The 25628-nt window shown below is 38.1% G+C and overlaps 1 protein-coding gene across 3 annotated transcripts in view; it reads right to left on the bottom strand.

Moving 5' to 3' along the window:
• LOC149534845 (NADH:ubiquinone oxidoreductase, 17.2kDa subunit) overlaps positions 1 to 25628 on the bottom strand; it is a 188892-nt gene that overhangs the window by 44205 nt on the left and 119059 nt on the right. For all 3 annotated transcript variants that reach the window (XM_089805579.1, XM_089805580.1, XM_089805578.1), the window contains one exon: positions 4478 to 4532. In XM_089805579.1, coding sequence (XP_089661705.1) covers positions 4478 to 4532 — 55 coding nt within the window. The remainder of the gene's footprint in view (positions 1 to 4477; positions 4533 to 25628) is intronic.

Below are 25628 nucleotides of genomic sequence, written 5' to 3'. Positions count from 1 at the left end.
TTACCATCAAATCAATCTATCAATCTTTTGGTGAATTTTGCATAAGTAGTTACTTGTCATGTCCCAGCGTAATGGTTCCATGATGCCACCATTCATGCACCACTCCTTCCAAGTGGAGTGATGCAAATTTAATTGCTTCTCTAGCATTAGATTGAGCTAGAAGTAAGTATCAGCCTCCATTATGCATGCCTGGGCAGATATGGATCCAAATCCATCAAACGGTGATAGTTTCACTTTACTTAACTTCCTTCCGACATCGTCATTATCGTATCCTCGGTTTCCCCCTCCCAAATATCATATTCTCAAATCCGTGAAATCATTGTAGGATATATTCTCTTCCAGGTTTGCTTTCTTCTAGTCTTCTTTCAATTGTTCTTGAACTTCCTCAAAGGTTGGTTGCCTTCCTCTGTGCGGTACCTCCATCCATGGAGGGAAAAATGGCATGGAAGGTCGAGAGCGTGCTGAATAAGGAGTTGCCCTTCCCAAAACGGACTTGGCAGTGTGACCATTTTGTTCGCTAGATATCTTATTGTCCGCCAATTTTCAGAGAGTTTCTTCGATAAGTCACTGAGTGTTATTGATTTGTGCTTGATTCCTCCAAAGATCCCTCAATAGTGACTTCAGCAAGAGTGGGTTCTAGGTCTACCATTCTATCAACTCAGTGAGATCTCCTTCATTTCCAGCCACAAAATTTCATAGATTGTCCACAGGCTGGCTGGATTGCTTGCTCTGATACTCCTGTAGTCTTCCCAAATAGGCATATGGACTAATTTCAGGCTCTGGAGGACAAATTGTGAAGCAGGAGGATGGATTGCAAGCAGTAGGACGGACCAAGTGGCAGGACTAACTGCAAGCGGTAGAATGGACAAAGTAGCAAGACGGACTACAAGCAATACGATGGACCAAGTAGCAGGACTGACTACTAGGAATAGGACAAACCAAGCAATAGGACAAACTGCAAGCAACGAGACAAACTGCAAGCAACAGGACAGAGCAAGTAGCAGGACGAAGTGCAAACAGCTGGATGGACTGCAAGTAGCAACACAAACCAAGCAGTAGGATGGATCAAGCAGTAAGAGGGACTACAAGTAGCAGGGGGGAACAGAGTGAAAGCAGGAGGAGGAAGTATAAGCAGAGGATGGATTGTGATGTTGAAATGTTCGCGTCTAGTGTAGTGCCAACAGACGTATGACAAGTTTGGGCATACAGAGGAATAGCTCATACGGATTGGAATGAATGGGAGACGTACAGTCTAGGAGGTCGTACAATGCTATGGAGTCCACACGAAATTGGTAAAGGTTTTAGATGGGCTTACAAAGGTGTTCGCATGGCAATATGGATGATGTCATACGTTGGCAAGAAGATGATGCATGTATTGTACGCTAGGAAGGTCGTACGACTGGTGTTGGTAGATGATCATCTGTGTTCATACTTGGTTTGATTTAGCTCTTCGAAAAGTTATCAAATTTGTAAGTCGTGCACTTGGTGCTATTTATGAATGAGTGAATTCCAGTGTTGTGTGTCAGATAAGATGATATTAAAACACCAATTATGCAAGAAATATGCCAGACAAAAATTCATCGGACATAGATATTCACCAATTATATTTGCGAACAAAGATGGCGCTCCACATGTACCAAATCCGAAGCAAAGTAATACAAAGACGAAATAGGGTGAGGGTTGAATCCCACCAAAGCCAGAATAGCTAGGTAGGGAAGACCTTCCACTTTTGAAATGACAAATAATAGTGAACTCCAACTGGAATTCGTAGTACAAAGAAATCATTCAAATCGCATACCAACAACTACTCTAACATACATATATACCCAATCAGAGGGAGAACTTAACTGCCAACAGGAGGCACGACAAAAAACCTATAGAACAATTAAATAAAAATGGGTCTGAGATATATTAAATCAATTGGCCCATAAACAAAGGTTTTAATAATTTGTTTATTATAATCGAGGACATCACACACCTTAAGTCATAAGGCTTTAAAATTCACTGAAATGCACTTTTGGTGACCAATAACATGTATTTGAAAGACATGCAATTGGGCAAAAAATCGCCACTTCACCTTGATGGGGTTTTACATCATGAAAAAACATTTTAAAATGCACGTACTTGGGCCAAAAAACACCACTTTGGCTCAGGCTCAATAAAATGAGATTTTAAATATTACATGCACATGCAATTGGGTCCAAAATTGCCACCAAGTGCATTTTTATGTTACCAAATCATGTATTTTAACTTCAAAAGTTCATTAAGTAGCAATTTTAAAAGATGTATATGTAATGGGTTAGATAACCTCGTTTAAATGCATTAATATAATTTTAAAAAACTTATACATGCAACTACATATGTAAATGACTTAGATTTTCCCATTTATATTAATTAAATAAGTTTAAAATATGTAAATACATATTAAAAACCCACTTAACAAATTAAAACATGTTATTGCATATAAAAAGTCCACTTAAATTAATGTTGGGACTTATAATTTATTGGAAGTGGGTTTTCACAATCATTAGCATGTTGATATATGCAATATGTAATAAAAACCCCACTTAAGTGCATATAAGTGTCTTATGCAATTAAACTTAATATCTTACTATAGTTTTTAATAAACATGAAAAATAGTCTTGAAATAAGCTATTTTCATAAAATATAATAAAATATTGTCAAATCAACTCAGAATGACTTGAAATTTTAAAATGGACCACAAAACCCACTTTAAATATCAAATATCATATCATGCTTTCACCAATAAAAAGCCCACTTTTATGAGGTTTTTTAATCGAGATATGCAATTGTCTTAAAAAATCCACTTTTTCCCCTATAAGTTGAGCTAGAGAACTCTAAGTTTGACTTGAGTTAGCTCGAAACAAGCAGAATTCCAAGGGTTTCTCACCCAAGGGAAAAACAAGACTAAAAACTATTTACAACACAAAGAAATACAATGAAACGATGCGAAAGTTTGCCAAAAATCAAGCATTTGCAATCAAAGAACTACTAGCAAACATCCTACAAATCCATAAGAAAATTGTGTAGGGTTGCCCCAATTTTGTGAAGCCAAAATTGAGGACAGCACTAAAGTCATCACAAGCCAAAAATGTTTTAGGGTTTTTCATCCAAACCTAGGTTCTCCTGCGCCACTTTTGAACTAGTTTATGTTACTGCATCAATCTAATTTTCTAATCAGAGTATCAGATTTGTTATAAGTATATCAATGATTTATACTATTTTGTAGTGCATTGATGATTGTCCTATAAACTCTATATGTTAGTACAAGTGGAGGCATATATTTGTCAAGATTTATCTATATAATTGGGTGATTTATTGCCAGTTCATATGCATATTGTGCTAATAGGCTTTGGCCGGTTCACCACTAGACAATGTATTTGATTAGCCTATTTTGTCATTGAATAAGCTAGTTTAATTAACTATTTTGGTTTGAACCAGCTTAAACATTCTACTAGTGGCTTGCATTAATGCATGCTGTCTACTAAAGAGCTGGTGATTGAGGTTAGTTATGTTGCCTACATGCTAGAGTCAGCTTGCCAACATTTAATTTTGCTTGCATACATTGTAATTACTAGTGTATTTGAAACATCATATGTGTTCACCTTGCCCAGTCCAACATTTGAGTGACCAAAAAGTGCCAAGGCATTGCATATGCATCTTATATCCAAGAATTTAAAATAAAAAAGTAGAGGGGTTGGTCACATTGTTTATGGGTGCAAGATTTAGAGTCAAGTTCACAGCATGATTGAGAGGGATGCCAGCTTTATTGGCAGATCTGATGTTTTTGCAGTATAAACCACAGATCTGAAATCAGAATCTAGATGTCGAGGTGGTTGACATGCAATAGCCATGGTTTCCTCTAGTGGGGTATGGTATTTAATCTAGTAAGTTGCCCAGTCGTGTTTAGTAGTTACTAGTTAGGTTGGAGGGTGAAATCTGCAGAATAAAGTGGTACAGACAGCTAAGAATTCAAGATTCACTTATAGAGTATACCAAATTTTTGTGTGGGTTTGCTAGGGGTTTAAAGGTATCTCAATATATAATTAATACATCAAAAAAATTAATATTCAGAAGGATTTCAGACAATGTGCAAAATGCTTCAAAAATATATTTTTACATTGTTTCTCCATCCTACCAACTTACCAGTATCTTTATGAAACTTAGAATTGGAGATAAGGATAAGAAAATCATTTAGTGAAAGTGGAAAGCAAAGAATATACCAATTTGTTTAAGAAGACTTAACAAATAAATACTAGGTATTAGCGACTGGATGAATTATTGGAGCAAAAGAAAAGAAATGACACAAATTTATAAGTTAATCTGAATCCAATTTCTTAACATTACATGTATGTGTTGAAGACACAATTTCTACTTCTTACATGAATCAATTACATGAAACTAACAAAATTCCACACTGATGAGTTTAAAGTTATAAAAAACGGACTGAATTTACCTGAAACCATCTGCATCTTTGTGCACCTCTTGTGATATTGTTTGTGCCTCTTCACCTATTAAAATTGAAGTACCATAAGGATTTCTTTAAAGAAAGCGTTATAACCAAAAAAAATCTGCATCATAAAAATCAATACTAAATGCTCAAGTGAAAAATACAATGCTTATACTAATTGCTCAAGTATTAGATTATGTGAAAGAGAGGACAATTAACTTGCATTCCTAATGTAACCTCTCTCGTAATTACAAAATGAGCCTTGTAAGCCAGACATCTTGGAACAAAATGACCAAGGTGACTCCAACATGCTAACACTATGGTAAAATCACAGCTGAAGATTGAAATCAAGTGAGTTTTATTTTAACATGTACGTCTTTTTGGTGAACAACCTATCAAGTTGAACAGATTGGCATTTTGGTGTTCAATAGATGACCATATCGTAATTAAAAGATTATGGGACCGGGATCATATGTACATGCATTTTACAATATTTGTCATAATGGAAGTGTATGCAATAGAACCTCAATACAAATATAGGTGAATGTGTAGAGTGGACTATGTCAGAATCATGGCAATTTAGACATTTGATATTTCCATTCTCTCAAGTCCTCTTTGAATAAATTCTTTGTGCACTTACTTTTTCAGGAGCTTCATGAGACTAATATGCCATTTTTCTAGTCAAAGCTAGCAAAGGAGTTTTCATACACATCTTTTGCTTAATAAGGCTCGGATCATGCAAGAAAAATACTTGCTTGCACTTTTGTAACAATTTCATGCTTCACTTTTCTCTTTTTGTCTAGTTTCAAAAATGAAGCTACAAAACGTTACAATCATGTTTAAAATCTATGGAGCAAAATAGCAAGATAAGTAGGACATTCTATTTCCAAATATCAGCAAAAGTTGCATTCTAATTGTAGTTAGAATCCAATAATTTCTACGTTAATGGAAAAAAAAAGTACCACATAAATATAAAAATAAAGCAAAGATTGAATCTCTTGCACATATCTGTAATTATACATTTTCCATGAAAAGTTATTACCATTATTAGAAAATGTAGTTTCTTTAGATTATTAGAAAGTAACATTTGATGCCACATAAAGTACATACTGGACTAGACACATGTCTGAAAATAAGAAACCCTAAAAAAAATTATAGCTGACTAATGTTCCATTGTTTAGCTACTGGAGATAATGTTTTAAGGCTCAAATACAGATTCAAGTGCATGTGGGGGTAGATCTTGGTGTGTAATGCACCCAAGTGCACACAAGGAGTGCTTTCGCTCCATGTGGAGCTGTTGGGATGTGGATCCATAGAGAGCAAAAGCACTCCTTATGCACACCAATGAGCACCTAGGTACATCCAAATGCACATAGATGCCCAACATTGAAAAAAGATTTTAAAGAAGTTTTTTTTTCCACTCAAGCATGTATTAATTAGTCTTTTTATTATTTTAGTCACATAATCCTAAAATGGCCCTACAAGAGACCATTCGTTGTTTTAATATATCATTTTGTTTCCTACTTTGCTCTCTTCTCATTTCATCTCTATTTTGGAATCCAAAGTGTTCGTGATTATTTTTGAGGAGGATCATTCATGGGGTGCAAAATAGCTTCCACAAAGAAGACATAAGCATCTAATGTAAGCATTTGACCCTATTCTTGAGTCTTTTAATGATTGTTTTTTAGATTTTGATGAATATTTTTACATTTGGGCTAACATTTTTCAAATTATATTTCAAAGAAATAAAGAAACAAGTTTAGCTCTCTATTTAATATTTTTGTATCATTTTTTGCACTTGTATGCTTGTATTTCTTAGTTTCTAATTTGAATCTGTTTAATTTCTTATTGTAAAGAACAGTCACTCCTAATAATTAAAAGTAACAAATAACCAAAAATGTACCATAACATATCAACTCAAAGTACAAAGGTAAAATAAACCGTCTCCTCTTTCAAATTTAGCCATTGATTACTTAGGGTATACTTTTAAGATTGTTCATCCAAGACATTATTATCATTTAGTCATTTGAGCTCTTCTATCATGGGCAAGTAGAGGGGTCATCCAAACCCGACCTCTATCCATATAGGATAGCAAATTATGTAATATCTTATCCATCTATCTTAAGTATATTTTCAAAAGGATAGAAAATAATTAACGCTCTGAGCAGAGACCTACTCTTTGAGATCATCCAGGTCAAAATGACTTCCAAAAGTTTCACAGTCTGCCCATAACTGTGCCAAGGGTTCTTAGCAAGTTGTAATGACCCCAATCGATTATAACTTTGTCAAACACCAAATACTTTTATAATTCAGTTGTTTGACATTTCATCAAACACTTTGCAAGCAAGCTCTGATACCACTGTAATAACTCGGACTTAAGCAACTCCAATTTTCATCAATTTTTCTCACAAATCAGATGTTTGGCATTTTGTCAAACACTTGACAAACTAAGTCTCCAGCAATGTATAGGAAATGCAAATATATTTTAATGAGCTTTGATATAGCCAAATGTAGACTCTGCTTGTGTTTAATTCTTTCTTTTCGGATGTTGGATAATAGCAACGAGAGGGGAGGAAAGAAACAATGCCAAACAATTCTTATTTCTGCCAATCTATTAATTTAAACAGAAAATACAGTTCTGAAATGAATTTATTCTAAATACAAATTACATATAAAGAACCTAGAATTATGCAAAGATAGATTTGCCTTGACATTCATGGCTGCTAACTGATTGCAGCTCCCTAGAACTTAATCCAAATCAGCCTCATACCAAACGTAAGCCTGAAAGAATGAATTTGCAGGCCCCTCCATGCAAATGCTGACCACTGTAGCCAATTCCAATCCCCAACAATGAAAACGCAGGCTCTGAAATAATATCACAGTGCATAGGAAACTGATCACGGGTCACTATAAATGCAAAAAGCACTGCCTCAGAATGTATGGCAGCCCCTAGATAGAAACACAGATGTCTCCAGCCTTGAATGCAGTTGTAATTAAATCCACGCAGCTTCAGCATGAACTGACTTCCCAGATACAGTATGAACAGAAGAGAAGTATTGTGCAAGTCACTATACCACAGCAGTGATTGCAATCCCAAATCTCAGACAATTTCAGACTTCCATCCCTCAGCAAATATAATATTCAATTGGATGCTTTACTCATCAAATGGGCTCATATTTATAATCTCCAAATCGCACAAAGTTTCCCAAATGAACTTCACTTAGGAAGCTTCCCACATACAACATTAAAATATAATAATCATTATAAACTAATTTATTAATTGTTTTTGGCTCCAAATATGACTTTTTCCACCATAACTTGAAATTCTGACACGTAAGGCCACTGTTTCTTGTTCCCATGATTTAAAACTTTTCATCCTGGTTCCAATGAGTTATGATACTGAGGTGACTAACCAACAACACAACAAAAATAGCAACCTCAGCTTATTTAGATGAATAATAATAATAATTCACCCGTCTTGCGAAAAGCGGCTAAAGAAGCATCAGAATCAAAATCTGACAACACCAAAGTGATCCTGATGATGAGAGATGATGAATGAACCTGACAAGATGACTTACTATAAATAGACGCTCCCTCCAAGATTCTTGGAGCTCTAACCGGAAGCCCGAAATGAAAACTGAGAACATCCTCCAACTCCTCTAACTCAACTTACCTCATCGGAACCAACAGATTGACTTACTATAAATAGCAAGTCCCTCAAACGGAGCCAAACACACCATAGGCTGCTAGAAAGCCTATAACCACACAACTGAGACCCTCAAATCCCACTATCAACTCACGAGGGTCACGATGGTGAACTGACCTGGCCAACTGCAGGAACCTACTAAAAATGGGGACATTACATAAGTTATAAGTAAGCTCCACACACTTCCTTGGATTTTGGACTTACGGCCAAGTGTAGAATACTGAGAGTATTTCTAAGTCCTATACCTCTCACTTTTCGGGCATCTGGTCAGGCATGGGTACCTCCTGAAAATCGTTTGTTTACAAAGTTTTTAAATAAATTAGAGATTTACTATGTGATGACGCAAGAATAAATACAACATAATTGTGCCCAAGGCGCCTGCACTCTAGAAGTATCCTTTACCTACCAGGGTGTCTACATACTCGTATACAGGAGATTGAAGCCCTTGAACCACTCACTTTTCAATATGTAGTTTTGGTTTTCTAAATAGTTTAACATAACTGTTGTGGAGATGGAAACCTTTCAGGGTTCTATCTGTCCCTAACAATTTTTCACCCTCATACACCCACTCAAGCAAATCAAGCGGCATTCCTAAAAATCCACTATAATATTAACAATACTATGTTCAAGGTTATAGTTTAACCATGTGTAATATTTACCTTTGCAGATGCATCCCACTTCCTTACCTTTAATGCTATTGTGTCAATTGTCTCAAAATTGTTGCAATTTTCTTGTGATGTTTATTCTCTTCTTCATATGAGTTAACCAGTTGCTTAAAACAAGTTTGCAAGATAAAATGGCATCTTTGTGAATAAAACAATATAGGACTACGAGACAACTAGAATGTTAGCCTGCAGTTATTTAAATGGTATGCTTCAACCTATGATACTATACAGTCTTTTTCTTTGGGAAAAACCTGAAAGTATATAACTACTCGCATTTGATCAAAAATAAGTCATGACTATCTTATCAACAGTCTATGGAATGCAAAATGTTTGATTTTATTACAACGGATTCACAATGTTTATAACCTTTAAAAAGTGTAGCAACTGAAGCGTAACAGGGTGAAAAGCTTTGAAACATAGTGATGCATGACTACTAGTTTGCAATACCACGATCAATTCACTTATCAAATCTATCAACAGGGGAAAAGTCTAGTTTTTCTGTAACAACTAAGAAGTCTGGTGTCTTTTCAGATGGGATTGAATGACAAGTGTGTGCCAGCAGCAACCACCAATATGGTATACGAGGCCAAGCAATAAAACAAAAAATGAAGTTATATTTCCCTTCAAATGTTAATGAAACTAGAATACTTCTATATCTGATGGACTTCTGATATAATTCCCACAGAACAATTTTCCTTCAATGAAGCAAACAATATTGATTCTGAAGGAGATACAAAATATACACAGGTCATTTATATGCTATAAGAACATAACAGGGACCTAAATAGAATAGCTAAAACCAAAAAGATGAAATGCAAGGATACTCTGAATGCTGTGGCAATATTTTCTTTCTATTTCCAAGAGCTTGGACAACAAGAGGTATACAGGAGTGAAATATATAGCAGCATGACTGAAATATAAGGTTCATTTTTTTGGTGGAAGTGCCAATTCTTCATATTGACCAACATACAAAATATCCCTACAGCAAAACCAGTGCTAAAGATTTCATCAGACATTTTGAATGATTAATTTCAGAATTGCTGATAACTACTGTTGTATCGAACTGTCAAATAAATACCATGGAAATGCAGTTTTCATTACTACATTTATGTGCACACTCATACGTACACACATATATAAACAAAATCACGTGTTATACCAACAAATTGTCTTTTGTAAAAAAAAATGTTTCTTGAAGAAATTCATTAGGTTTACTTTGAACTTGTACAACAGTTCTATTTCAAGAGGTATTATCTTTTAGTTCAGAGGAAAAGCTTGTGAGGTAAGAATAATTGTTTTGGAGCACATATCTCCCCTATTTAATTCAAGCATTTCAAGATTGAGTGGGCATATTTTCAAACAGATGACATTCATTCTTTATAATCTGAACAAGTCAACATGAAAACTGTAACTTGCTGTTCCAAAAACTAGAGTTTAGATATGGGAATATCTGATTATCTAACCTCAGAATACTCTTAGAATAGTAGTTTATATTCAGAATAAGGTAAAATATTTCCAAAGCACAACAAACATTTTACTTGTGCTAAGATTTGCAAATCAGTCCAAAATTTATTTCCAATTAAACCTAATTTTAAGATGATTCCAGTGTTGAATAGAAATGAAATATAAGGATTATTTGTAAAGGAAGAACCTAAGGAAAGTAAATGAAGTAATATATAAAATTTACAATATTGAAATGGAGATGGAAGGGTTTCAACCAGTCTTGACTGAGAAGGATAAGAGTTTAAATGATGAAGCAGAGTAGCAAAGCCTGTTAGCTCTAATTTGTATCTCTTTTCCCTGCAGCTGTCTCTTGTTTACCGTACAGGTAAAATAAATGAACACATACAGTCAATGGAACAGAATAGCAGAATTATATTCACATATGCCAGACATACATTATACTTCATAATATCAGCAATAGTAGTTCATTTACAATGATCCCAGACGGGATATAAATACTATCCACCGAACCTTCCCGAAGGAGTCCGTCGGCCACAAACATTATGTCTACTACAAACTATTTACCCATCGGCTACAAAATACAAAACACCGACGACAGTCATTCCGTTGGCTACAGAAACACTGTCGGGACCATCCAATCGGCTGACACCCATCCCCCCCAAAAAGAAAAGTCGTCTCCTGACGACTAACAAAATATTTAAGACAAATTAACAAACAAGATACATTAACGGACTAATTACAAAAATATAAATCTGCTTCTGACACATCACTGTCACCTTCGTCCCGTGCCTGTAGCCTCTGCTAACACAACACTGTCTCCTCAATGAAGCTGACCTTGATAGCCACCTGTGTTGTTTTCTCTGTTTTCAATTCTTCGGTACCCTAAGCCAAGTGTCATTGCACTGCCTCCAACTGGATGATTAGCTCCTCCCAAGCTCTCTACGCATCCACCAAGACAACCTCTCGGCCAACACCTACTCCCAGTGCCTCTGGTACACAGAAAGTCCATGCCTGCAGCAACTTCAACTCTTCTCAACTGGTCAGACTCCCACGACCAAAGTAACGAGAATCGGAATCGTATCGGAATCGGCACGGCCGAATCGAATCGTGAATCGGGGGTGAATCGCCGGTGAATCGGCGATGAATCAGCAAATTTGAAAAAACCCTTTAAATGTAGAGATTTTAACAATTTAAGACTTATTTCATGCACCCTTTATTGAATATAACTTAAACACACTATAACATCATCAAATAGAAGTTGAAACTTAACATATATAAACATGGAAGTTTGTGTTTACCACATGGGGTAAAGAGTTTTTATAAGACAGCTTCACATCCAACACCTACTCCAAGTGCTTCAAAGCATATCACCCCTCTCGAAAGGCTTGCTCTATTGTTCTCTCCACCACAGACACTCCATGCCTGCAACAGCTTCAGGTCTCATCAACTGGTGAGACTTCCCACGGCTGATAACCGCAGTGACTGGGGGTCTAGGGGGCAACGCCCCCAGCGAGGTCGAGGGGTAGCGCCCTCGCGGGGTCCTGGGGCAGCGCCCCGGGCGCGCTCCCTGTCGCGATACAGGGCATATGGAACAAAACTATATGGAACACAGTGTTTTTGTGATTTTCTTCTGATCCCACACTCTTTCTGGGAACCGCTGATGTTTTACTACCTAATTATGTCTTTCCCTTCCCTTGGGCATCATCCGTTATGCATTCTAAACATTTTTTATTTGTCGTCGTTTTTTTTTTTTTTTTTTTTTTTTTATAACCTATGGTTCTTCTTTTCTCTTCTCCTCTCTTCTAGTCATGCTTAACAATTAGAAGGCCCTTTAGGGTTATAACAAAAAGGAAAGGTAAAAAAGAAAGCAAAAAACATAAGTGATTTTTTTATTATTTCCAACTAAACATGCATGCTGTTGCCAGCCGATTTTTGGTGATTTCTAATGGCGATTCAGGCAATTTTTTGAGTGAATCGCCGATACATGCGATTCACCCGATGAAATTGCCGATCACGATTTCCGACTCCAAAAAAATCGGGGTGCATGAATCTGATCGCTGAATCAGCGATTCACGCGATTCTCGTTACTCTGCCCACGACTGATATCCACAACGATTGGGGGTCTAGGGGGCAACGACCTCGGGGTCATTTTCTGCTGATTTTACACTCTTTCTGGCAACCACAGATGCATCCCCTTTCCTTGGGCATCATCTGTAACTCATTTTGAACAATTTGATTTTGTCGTCGTTTATTTTTTTTTTTTTTTTACTCCACTTCTGATTGCTTCCATCTGTCTTCTCGTGTGGCTTCCAGGCTTGCCCACAACTCTTTCCTCCTATATTCCAACCCTCTGACGCCTCCAACTAAAATTTTTTTAGTCCTCCACACACCTTTCTCATTCCCGGCACTTCGAATCTCCCGCTCGAACACGCACTCCCAGACCCGCAGAGCAACTCCCGCGGACAAGTGCCGAAAGACTGTTCTCTATGAGTGAACCTTTGACTGTGTAGCAACAACAACGAATTTTCCGTCAATATCATCCGCAATGACTGAATGGCCTAAAGCTGTTAGAGAGAGCCCCTAGACTCGAAAGCTTGTTTTCCCATTCTTGGCTATCAAGACCTAAGAACCAGTTTGTGCAATAGAATCTGTACTGACTTTGAACACCACGCTTCCAGCCATAGGATGCATCACATACATGCTGGCCAATTCGCCAAGAGTTTTGTTAGACTGTAACCATCTTCGTCATGGCGTCGAGATTCCGTCAAGTGGCCTTCAACTTGCAAAGATTTGCCAAATCTTTTGTTGAATGCAGCTCAAGGTAACATTGTTTTCATTCCTCATCTCTAAATGCCGCAACCCAAACTTCCCTAACTCCTGCTGTTGTTGATCTTTCTCCATGCCCCTTTTATCATGGATGGCTAGAAAATCGAACTCGGCACCTTAGATTACGAACTGGAGTTGGGGTCTCTCAAAAGGTCTGCGAGCGCTGAGAAAAGTTGAGAAAGATTGGGAGCAAAGTGACAGAAAAAGCTTGATTATACTACTTTAAAACAACCCTGCAGGTTGCTTCCGCAGACAACCTGGAGAGAAAGAACCCCGCAGACAAAAGAGAATCACCGCCTGAAGGCCGCCGACCAATCTCTCGCGGAGAGTTACATGCAGGACAGTCTCCCACGGTCATGTGCCCGCAGGCTAGCTCCCGCGGAGAGTTGCCCCACGGGACAGTCTCCAGTGGACATGTGCCCAGCTCCCACGGAGAGTTACCCGCGGGCCTACTCAACTTCAATATATATTTTTTTTATTTTTTTTTATTTTTAACAAAAATAAAATAAAATAGAAAGACAGCACCTCAATTTTGCCTCCAGGCGTCGCCATTCTGCAACGACGACGAAGTCAGCTGGCCATTCTGTGACAGCGACGAAGTTTTCCTGGCACCATATATTTGCAATTTAAATCCGTTGACTACCGGAGGCACCTCTTGCTCGTCCAATGTCTCCAATTTTATCACCCAATTGTCGCCGACCTCCCGGATCTGATATGGTCCAACCCATCTTGCCTTAAACCTTTCCTGTTTGATTTCATCCTGACCGTCGTACTTGAGTACCAACTGCCCCGGCTGAAACCTACTAAGTTTGTCATGCCACACCTTATGTCCGTTCTATGTTACCTCCATCGCCCACTGTTCCTGCGGTCATCGCGCATCTAGCTTATTTCCTTGTTGTCGGTACCCTTCAAGTAATTGTATGGTGCGATGTGTTCTTTTCCTCCTGTGCGGTCCGTTCACCGTGCACCGAATGGTGGGATCTTTCTTTTTTCTGGGTCTGTGTTGTATACCCTTCCCTTCTTCAGCCGTAACCTCCTTTGCATCATCTGCTTCTCTGTATTCCTCCGGACACTCATTTTCCTCCTTTTTCTTACCTTCGTCGACCCTTAGCATATTACAACTCGGAAAGAGTTCGCAGTCTTCTATTTGCCAATGGTAAAGGCCATTCACCGAGTCTAAGTCGTCATCATTCAATCCTCCATCTAGTCTCAATATTCCTTTGTCGTCCGGTTCCATTCTCCTCTTTCCTTCGTCATTTCTTTCGTCGTCACTGTCGCCTTCACCTTCTGAGTCTAACGATGCTGCCTCCTCACCTACCATTTGTGTGCAGGTCAATTATGAATCTTTTCCCTCCGTGCTCCATTGATAGGGTATTTCATTTCCAATCATTTTTTACTTTTGCTTGCACCAACCAATCCCGTCCCAGAATAGCATCATATCCTTTTCTTTTCAATGGAATGACTACGAAATCCAAAAAAAATGGTTGCGTACCAATGGGTAACGGTTGCACTTTCAAGATTCCCAACGGTTTGATCCCGTGCTGGTCCGCCGTGAGCAACTGGAATGTAGGTGGCCATAGCGTCGACTTTCCCAACTTCTTCCAAGTATCCTCCGGCAACACATTCACGCTGGACCCTCCGTCGACAATTGTGTCTGTCAAAACATTTTTCAAAATCCCCATCTCGACGACCGTCGGATGCCGTCCGCATGTGAGTGCCAGCAACATTGGTCTGTTGTCATCACATCCCTTCTTGTGTCCTCCGTTGCTTTCGGAAATAGTGTATGATTCAGAATGGCCGTCCGTAACTAGGGCATTGTGAAGAGGTCACTTATCTTGACCGGTATCTCCATTTGTAAGATCTATCGTACAATGTTTTGTTCTGCGAAGTTCCTTGCCAAGGTGCCGGTGATGTCCTTCAACTGAGATGTCCTCGCCGACGATGCCTTTGCAATTTCCGCCTGCGCTTCCCCCAATTTTCTCTTTTCCTCCGCTTGCCTCCGTGTAATTGCTAGAACCTCCTCTACATCCGTGCCGACAGTGATCAAGTTTACTCCATACTTTGGACACTTGGAATCTTCATGATCGCCGAGTCCACACCATCTGCATAATAATTTCGGTGTGTTTGCCGCTATACAATCCCACATAAAATGACCCCACAAATTACATGCTCGGTATTGAACGATCGGCCGTCCATTTGCATTATACTGGGTTCGACTTCGGCGCCCATTATTATTGTTATTGTTCGCATTGTTGTTATTTTGCCCTCTGTTATTATTCCTGTACCCTCCGGATGTGGCACCTGCACTATTCGTATTTCCGGTACTGCCCAACAGGGAAGCCTCCTATGTAAGAAGCACCTGCGGAGATCCTCTTGTCTTCGTGTTAAAGGGGCACTCTTTTGTCAAATGGCCCATGATCTGACAAATGTCGCAGAACTGGTTCTTTGGACACAATCCTTTAGTATGATCGTTGATCTTACACTCCATGCACCATAGCTCACTGCTCTTTGTCTCCTTTTGCATGTTTTTAAACTCCTTCATCATGCGGATCATGTTCTTCTGTAAAGCACGGACCTTCTTGCTACTGCCTTCATTGTCGCTGCTATCTTCTCCGGCAGGCTCGTTGTCATCAGAATCAGATGAGCTAGTGTTCTTCTTCTTTGTTTTCTGCTCACTTTCGAGGTCCAATACTCTGTTATAAGCTTCCGTGTATGACGACAGTGGCACAATTTTCATTTTCCTCCACAACTTTGAGCGTAGGCCATCCACGAACCATCTTTTCTGCAATCCGTCTGCCGGCTTGCTTTCCATTTTGTTTATTAAGTCTTTTAATCTCCTGACGTAGACACAAACAGTTTCGTGCTTCCCCTGTTTGGTATTGAAAATCTCTGCTACGATTTCATTATCATCCCGCAAGAGTTTAAATTCCGCCAGGAACTCCTTTTTAATGTTATCCCAGCTATTTAGCTTTTGTGGATCCGTATCCGAAAACCAATCAATCGCCACACCTCGTAGGGTTGCCGGAAATTGCCTGACCCATTCGTTGGCATCTGTGATTCCATTTGCCCGCCAAATCGTCTCAAATGTCTTACAATCTCAGATGGGGTCGGCTGTACCATCGCCTTCAAACTTCGGCAGCTTTTCTTTGGGTCTCGCCATCACAACTAAATTTGGTAGAGGCGTTACTGGGTCCTGCAACACTGGCGTTGTTTACTCCAACACTGGAGGTCTGCACTCCCGTACCGGCGGTCTGCACTCCCACACCAGAGGTCTGCACTCCCACACCGGAGGTCTGCACTCCTACACCGGCGGTCTAAACTCCCACACCGGAGGTCTGAACTCCCACACCGGAGGTCTGCACTCCCACACCGACGGACTGCACTCCCTCACCGGCGATCTGCTTTCCCACACCGGGGGACTGCTCTCCTACACTGGTGGACTCAACAACTGCGAACCTTGGTGAAGAAAAAGGATCTTCTGAATTTGTCTCCTGCGGAAGTGTATCCCGAACAAAGAGGTCACTCCACGCTCGTGCTCCCTTGGCACTCCGAGCCGTGCGAGTCGATGCTCTTTCGTCTGGATTCTCTTCCCTCGGCGAACACAAATTCAAGAACTCCTCCCATGCTTCTTCCACCAATTCTACCCGCTGCCGAGTCTCCTCCAACAATTGTTCAGTGCTCTGATTTCCATAGGCAATCTTCTGAAATCTCCGTCGACATTCGGCTTGCTATGCCAGAATTAAATTCTCTTGCGCAGTACGGATTCCATCTTTTCCCTTGACCTTATTCCGATCCCAGTTAAGCTGATTTGGCATTAATCTTCATTCCTCCCACCTTCCAGGTTCATAAGGCAATGGCGCCAAATGTTTACCATACAGGTAAAATAAAGGAACGCATACAGACAATGGAACAGAATAGCAGAATTATATTCGCATATGCCAGACATACATTATGCTTCATAATATCAGCAATAGTAGTTCATTTACAATGATCCCAGACGGGATATAAATACTATCTGCCGAACCTTCCCAAAGGAGTCCGTCGGCCACAAAAATTATGTCCGCTACAAACCATTTACCTGTCGGCTACAAAATACAAAACACCGACGACAATCATTCCGTCGACTACAGAAACACCGCCGGGACCATCCAGTCCGCTGACACCTCTCTATCTAAAGTCATGCAGCTTGCTATCTCTTTCGAACACCCCAATGCAAGATGGATGGAGGACTTGGAATTGCAAGCACTAAATATTTCTTACCAGCTGATGATGCCTTCTATTCACACACATTCTGCATATATTTTATCCTGCTAGCGCTTGAAAAAGGGTTTTTCTTAAAAATATATTTGCAGATAAAGTGAAAACAAATTTTCCATTGTTCTAGTCTCTCCACACAAACTCCAAATGTCAATATGCCTTCCATTTTCAGCCACCTCGTTGCTTGGCATAACTTCTCCACTCCAAGTTGGACGCGTATCCCTTCCCTCCAACGAATTAGAGATTCTTGGATTGAATAGGGTGTTTCTATTGTTTTTGATGAATGGAAAGATACCAGAAACTGTGCATCGATTAATGTAATTGTCATGTCCTCCAAAGGGGTACTATTTCTAGGGGTAGTTGATTGTGAAGGGAAGTGAAAGATGCAAAGTTCATTTTCAGAATTCTCGTTAAGTTTATTAAGATTGGGTAGTGAGAATGTGGTCTAGGTAATCACAAACAATGGGGGAAATTGTAGGGTGTAGGTGCTTTGGTTGAGGGTTGAAATGACCACATTTTTTTAACACCATGCACCATACACTCCTCAACTTGGTAATGCAACAAATTGGCACTCAAATAAAGCGGGTGGAACAAATATTCAATGAGGAAGGAGATACAAATGTTCATGACAAACCACCAAATGTCACGATCAATATTCATAATTTTCTCAAAATTGTAGTTGTTGGAGGTTATTGCCAAATTTAATTTATTTATTTGATTTTAATAAAACTTTGCGACATCTTTAATTATCAAATTCTCTATAAGTTTACACAATTTTTATTTACATACTGTTATTAACTTAGGTTGTTGAGAATCTATTTTCCTGTCATACTATTGTTATGAACGACTTCTCAAGGTGCAAGAGGCATTGAGGCAAATGGTTATTTCCAACCAATGGGGTCTATGGAAGGCTTCACATTCAAATAGGGCCCAAAAGTTCAAGACGTTGGTCTTGGATAAGTAGGCTCATGTACAAAATCTATTGGATTTCACCAAGCCTATAATGACTATACCAATTTTTCAATATAGATACATACTGTATAATGTCCCCACCATGGTGGATTGGATTAGCCTATAAGTGGCCCTCATAGGCAAAGTCAAATGATTAGAGGGTCCCACTGCCAGTTTAGTCAGCCAATTCCTTCCAGAGGTAAGAGACTCAAAGGTGTTCAAGATTGCTCTTTGTTTTGTTCAATTCGGTAGACTTACTATTTATGTGCTTGATTTTTGAATTAAAGACAATTCCTCAAATTCTTATTAAGTGTTGCTAGGCAAGACAATAACTTTGCATAAAAAAATTATAAAACTAATTTTCAAAGCTTTGCACCAAATGCTTTTCTTACTAAGTGAAACCATATAAAATGAAGAGGATATTACTTAATAAATTCTGGAGTCAAGTTGCAATTGATAAAAACTTGGCATCCAAGCGCACCACTAGGAAATTGATAGGAAACCCCCTCCAATGTGTATACAACCCTTTATAATGCTTGGAGATCCAATATTGGGTGGAATTGAAGCTCACAACCAAGGCATTTTTGGGCATAGACGATTGACGCTATAGCTGGGAATCTCATCTGAGGTGTTGGAGACTATACTACCTACAACGGCAATGTCTTTTATAAATTCAAATCACTACAAATACCTGCTATAAATCGGCCATGGAGATACACTACAATTTGTGATATTCCAAAACTTAAAAGTAAATTTTTTTATTAAATTAATTATCTAATTGGTCGCAAAATTTAAATTGTATAATAAAAGGACCTTTAATTAATAAATATAGGGGGCCATATTAATAAAATAAAAATATTTGTATTTGGGGTTCAAGATTGATTTATGGATATCTTGAGCCCATCTTTTATTTTGGTTGTAGGTGTTTATTGTTGTGTCGGTGCTTGTTGTGTACCTCCGGAGTTTTCCTCTAATGGGTAGGATGTTTTTGGTATGTGCCTTAGATTTTATTTTGTACTGCAAATTCCAGTTTGAGCTCTTGTCTGTCATTTCAAAGGTGAAAGATCCTCCCAATTTGGTGAATGTAGCTTCAGTGATTCACAGCCACCCTAGCGTGTTGTTGGAAATATCTCTTTGATATTTCACTTTTTCCCCAGATCTGTTGATCGTTTCATTTAAAGATTGATTTGTATTGTTCCAATTTATCTTTGCTCGGACCTTATTTTATGCCTTTTAAATCTGAAATAGTTTCATTGTCTTTAAATATATTTGAGTTGATGCTTTTGGCAACAACCATCCAGTGTTTTGTCCTTTCATCCAAAGTATTATCATCATCTTCGGCGCATATATGCTTCTTGGCAGAAATCTATTCAGAGTCCATTCTTGCGCTCATTGTTGATAAAGTTTCTTTCAATCCATTTATTATCTTTACTTGTAATCTGTACAACAACACAACTCCCATATTGAAGGCACTTAAGGCAAACACCATATTTTTTAGGGTCATTTGGCAACACTGAAAGTCAAAGGCTAAGAAAACATTGTACAGAAGAAAGCACCAACACCAACCTCTTTGATCGTACAACACTTCGTGCTTATCCTATCCATACAATAGTGCACCCTATTTCTACATGCCATCTCAAGGAAGAAACTTATCTTAACTTCCCCACCATACATCAGCAAACATACATGTACACTATACAATCACTCTATTGCCCATACACCATACGAACCAACTTCGTTCGTAGGCGCATCATTATTCGGCCCTCCAATCTCATCATCGTACAACCCTACTTGAGCATATCACTATACGACATTTGTCATGTGCGTCGCCCCTGGGTACAATGGTACATGACATGACATGACATTTGTCATGTGCTTCACCCTTGAGTACAATCGTACATGACATGTTTTGGGAAAACTCAAGTGTGTCAGTGGGTCCATTACAGTGGTATCAAAGCTAGCGATCTTACCATCCTATGGGATGATTGAGAGATTTTGCAATTTGGATCACACTATGGCGCCCAACAGTGATGGACAACGATTGTTGAAGACACTAAAAATTTACAAAGGATTAGCAAAGAGCTCAACAAGGGTATTGATCTTCCATTAGATATATTGGAATTATGTTTGTGTAAGGTGGACCAATTACCTTCAAGATTTATACAAAGGATCCTTTCTCCAATTAAGGATGGCTTAAGTCAACCTAGGCTATTGAGGCACCATCACAAGGAAATGAAGTTGGCAGCTGCAGCATGTGCCAATGAGATCTTGAGAATCTCAGCTCCTTGAGCATCGTATGATGATAACACCATGCTAGAGATATTGCATTTGATCATTGAAAGCTTTCAAAGCCTTGATGACATCAACAGTGATACTTTTGGCAAGAGATCTACAATATTGGAGAATTGTGGAAATGACAAAGTAACCTCCTCTTAGATCTAGAGTTGCAAGAATTGATCCATGATATGTTTATTCACTTCTTAGTCACAATCAAGAGTGTTATGATACTTTCGCACATTGAGAGATGGATGAATTATCTCATCATATCTATGTTGTAGAATGTTCATAATCTAAAATGTGTCCCTTCTATGCCAGCATGTAGATTGGTTAGTAATATATTCAAGCATTGTGAAGAAAAACTAATATTTCGTTTACACAAGTAGGGGAAAGTAGATGATGACGATAAAGGTGATGCATCACAAGAGGATGAAGGCATGATTATAGGGCTGCTCCAAAAAGATTTGCCAATACAAAAAAAAGGCATTGCTTGCATGGATCTTGCCAAGACAACATGCACACATCAAGATGACAAAAGTTTTACCACTACTTTGTTTCATGAGCTAGGCCTTCAATCTATTGAGTAGGAAGCCCTTTCTTATTTGCGATAAGCTTTGTCCGTCGTCTTGCCAAGACAACATGGACACATCAAGACGACTTAAGTTTTGCCACAACTTTGTTTCATGAGCTAGGCCTTCAATCTATTGAGTATAGAGCCCTTTCTTATATGCAGCGAGCTTTGTCCGCCATCGAGTTTTTCCTGCAGTTGAGCCTTCGTCAAGGTTTTGTCAACCGCTGACATTTTGTTTGTCGTTGAGCTTAAGTCCACCACCAAGGCCCTATCCACCTATGCACTATCCACCATGTTTGTTCCCAAAACCACAAATTGAAATCCTACGAGTTTGGCCAACTCGATGTTTGAATTCCAACCTGAAAAGTGCCAACGTGACGGCATTGATTTATATGATCTGAATCTCGTGCGCTTCTGGCTCTGCAAAACCAAGGCATGTGCACCTAATCCTAGACAAATAGCTAAAATCCAAGGACGTTTTTAGCAGATAACTTGATTATAAATGTAATGGAAGTCCTTTGAAATGGCAAGGAATGTAGAAAACCTTCAACTTGTACAAAAATTGTGAAAAAGTACTGAAGTTATATTGACTTCACAACTTCGATGATAACTTCAAAATGTAAATACTTCAAACTTGTATGTTCTAAAAATAATAATGAAAATGATTACTTGGGAATGAGGTGATTTAAAAGAAGAATGCATGTGAATTATTATAATAAACGAATATACTAATTTTCAAAGGAAACATTTTAAATAATTGCCAACATATAGATTATGAATCACAAGTAATATAAAGACCAATGCCAAAATTAAATGGGCAATAGAGTCCATATTATAAGTTTATAACATACAACTTTATAAAATTCTACACAATTCAACTATAAATGATTTAATAATCAAGATGCAATGAATCAAATATATTCATACAATTTCCAACTAGTCTAGATTGACTTTAACACGTAACGAGACAAGCTAGACACGGATATGGAAATAGTTTAATATTTCACTATATCTATAATTGAGTCTGAAAAATAATAAATGATCCAATCCACTTATCTGATATTGAATTATTTAGAGGATTAAAAAATGTTCATAAAGGACGAGACAATATAATATTTTTGACTCTAAAGCTTCTTACAATAAAATAAAATAAAATTTCTTATTGGTTATGCGAGAAATGGAAATACAATGAAGACACTCATTATTGATGCTTGATCCACTATAGTCCAATCTAGAATCGCATATATAACAATCTACTCAAGGATCCAATATCCACGAGCTTTGTTCAATCATTCAATCTTTGCCAATGAAAAAATAATATATCAAAGGAGCATATATAATATTTGTATGCAGAAGGTTGTAAAAATTGTTAAAAATTTGTGTTTTGTTTGATTTTACATCTCATATTTATAGACAACAGAGACGTGCTATACTCTCCTCAAAACAATGCAACTCTTCATAACTAAAAACTAATCAATAACTCCCTTTGAATGTTTGTTCAAAATATAAACTTCTAATCAGGTATGAATTGTATTATATAAACAACCTGGGGCATCCTGCTGATGCTAAAAAAATTCCTCCCGAACTCCTCCTTTTCTCATGGACATGTCGTTCAAAGGTGCATGTGTCTATACATATCCTTTGAACCATCCATGATACTCCTAAAATTGGCTATGCCAATATATTGTTGGCAACAAGAATGAGTCAATTGCTCAATCTTAAATGCATTAACCCACTCTTCTCCTCCACTAGAACAACTTTCTCCTTTTATTCTTCTCCATGTATGTTCAAGAACCTGCAACCAAACACAAGATATCGTTAGATGCAGTTTACAAAAAGTAAAATCTTTTTCTCAAGTGATCCTATTAGATTTGGCTATTGAAAATTCTGCTATTATGCATATTTGCGATATTCTTTTCAATGGCTTTTCCTATCGATTTGATATTAGCAGCAGAGTTTATCCCTTTGTCATATAATAACTACTCAACCACTTCTCATGATAGTGATATTGTCCATCTTATTTATTAACCACATCCCTGCGGTTTTCTTTGCAGCACAAACGTAAGTTTGAATATCCAAATTTCAATGGCAATCTTGGAGTCTTAGTTTATAAACTTTTTAATTCGTATATTTCATTTCCATCAAGGACTTAAATACTTTCACCTTTTACACTCCTATATGTTGGCTTCAACGTTATTTGATGACAGTAGAATAATTCTATGTATAATATATTGTCACAGAACCTTTGTATGCTTCAAACTCCTCATACTTCTACATAGTGACACTTATATGCGAGCATATCAACGTACCACAGTATTCCTACTGGGTACTATAATACACTCCCATTTAAATTGACTTTTGGAACACTTTGATTATTGATTGTTTAGCATCGTGAAGACTTCATCATTGCATATCTATTTTAGCTATCATTAAACCTTCGTGATTGGTGTTCAAATGGTTACCATTCCATCTTTATCATTGCCATACAGATTGCTTGTACTTTTACTAAGGTCCACCATGTATATATCTTTTGCTGATCACTGTGAGCACTATATACTGTAGTTTCTTTCCATTGCACATTCAATATACTCTGCCTCTTTATCGCATCTTCAAGACTCTCATATGATGAATGCTTTTTGCATATTTGTTGAATACATCCATGCCCTCACAATATTTCGAACTTCACAACCAACATAACCATTATCTCTACTTACTACTCAAATTTCCTCAGGCAGAAGGTATTGGTACCAAAGAGTTCATGCAGAGCTTCTCAACTAGACATTAATTTTCAGTGCAAGGTAAAAGCCTATTTCCTTAAGACAATGCTAATTTCATTTTGCTAAGAACTCTAGATAATCTTAATCCTATGCAGTAGTCTTCAACAAATAATTGCTATCATTGTTGTTGCATTCCAAGGTATTTCACCTACTAAACCCCTTTGCACATCTCTTGCTATGTTTCCTGATGTCATATCTTCACTACGAAAACTTGCTTTGTGAGATACTATTCATTTCTATATCAATGGTCAGTGACTTCGATTGATTATTTACATAAAATATCTTCATCTCATACAATTTCCCTGAAATACTCGTTCAGTAATGTATCTACACAATCCAATTTATGGTCAACATCACGCCTCACTTTGTCTTAGCAAGCCCTATGTGTGAATATATATCTTTGAGTCCACTCAAGCCCCAACTTCCATATCAATTGTGCCATGTTAGATAACCCTGGTTCATACAACCAAAGATATCCATCCTTCCTCTAATACAAACTTGAAATGACGCTTTGGATCAATAATACCTAATATGTTGTTAGCAACATAAGGCATTGCATAACAGCAAAATAAAATAAGATTGCATCAACACAAATCTGATTCTTATTGGTCAAATCATAGTAAAATCATATTACCTTGTACAAATGAAAAGTCCATATCTAATGGAAATGGAATAGTGTTTAAAGATAAAACCAACAAATGAAACGAAAAGACTAGTAATCAAATAGAAATTCTGATTTTATAAATCAGGGCTCCATCACACCGAGGCTTTGTCTTTCGCCGAGGTTTTGTCTGTCGAGGTTCTATCCGCCAAAGTTTTAACTGTCGAGGCTCTATCTGTCAAGATTTGTTACGAGGTTATGTCCGCCGAAGTTCTAACCACCAAGGTTTTGACCATCTAAGCTTTGTCTACCAAGGCTCTACATGTCATTGAAGCACTTTTCGTTACCAAGTTTCTGTCTATTGTTGTCGTCGTTGAGGTCATGTGTCGCCAAGGTTTTCTCCATCATTTTCGTAGTCAAGGTTCTATCTACCACCGAGGCTCTATCTGTCACAAGGGTTTTGTCCATTGCAAAGGTTTTGTCCGTCATCATTGCCGCCAAGGTTATCTTCATCATTGTCAAGGCCCTATCTGTCATCAAGATTTTATCCATCACCAAGGCTTTGTCTATCGTTGAGACTCTTCTTGTTGTCAAGGCTTTATCTGAAGCTGAGGTACTCTCTGTCACTAAGGTTATGTTCGTCACCATCACTATTGCCTCCAAGGCTCTATTTGTCATTGAGACTCTATCCTTCATTCAAGCCATTCCTACCACCAATGTTTTGTCCATAATTGTCACCATTGAGGCCTTTTCCACCTTCGAGGTTTTATCTCTCTCCAAGCTTATGTTTTTCACTGTCACCACCAAGGCTTTCTCTGTCATCAAGGCTTTGTCTGTTGTCAAGTTTGTGTCTGTTGTCGTGGCAATGTTTTTGTTTGTCTCTCATTGTGGATGTATCTGTGTCCTTCACTATATACGTGTTTGTGGTCGTGTCCGTGGCTAAGTTTGAGTCAACATTTGTGTTTATGGCCATACCCAAAGAGATTGTTGAACATAATTGCATGAAGGATTTCACGGGTTAGTATCTTTGCGATCTAGTGAAGGGCACAAAAATGTCTCTAT

This window comes from Cupressus sempervirens, chromosome 10 (genome assembly GCF_028749045.1).
Source record: "Cupressus sempervirens isolate cs-2001-9-10 chromosome 10, ASM2874904v1, whole genome shotgun sequence".
NCBI classification, from domain to species: domain Eukaryota; kingdom Viridiplantae; phylum Streptophyta; class Pinopsida; order Cupressales; family Cupressaceae; genus Cupressus; species Cupressus sempervirens.
Note: the sequence above shows the minus strand (reverse complement) of the source record. Positions and strands in the feature narration are given on the sequence as shown.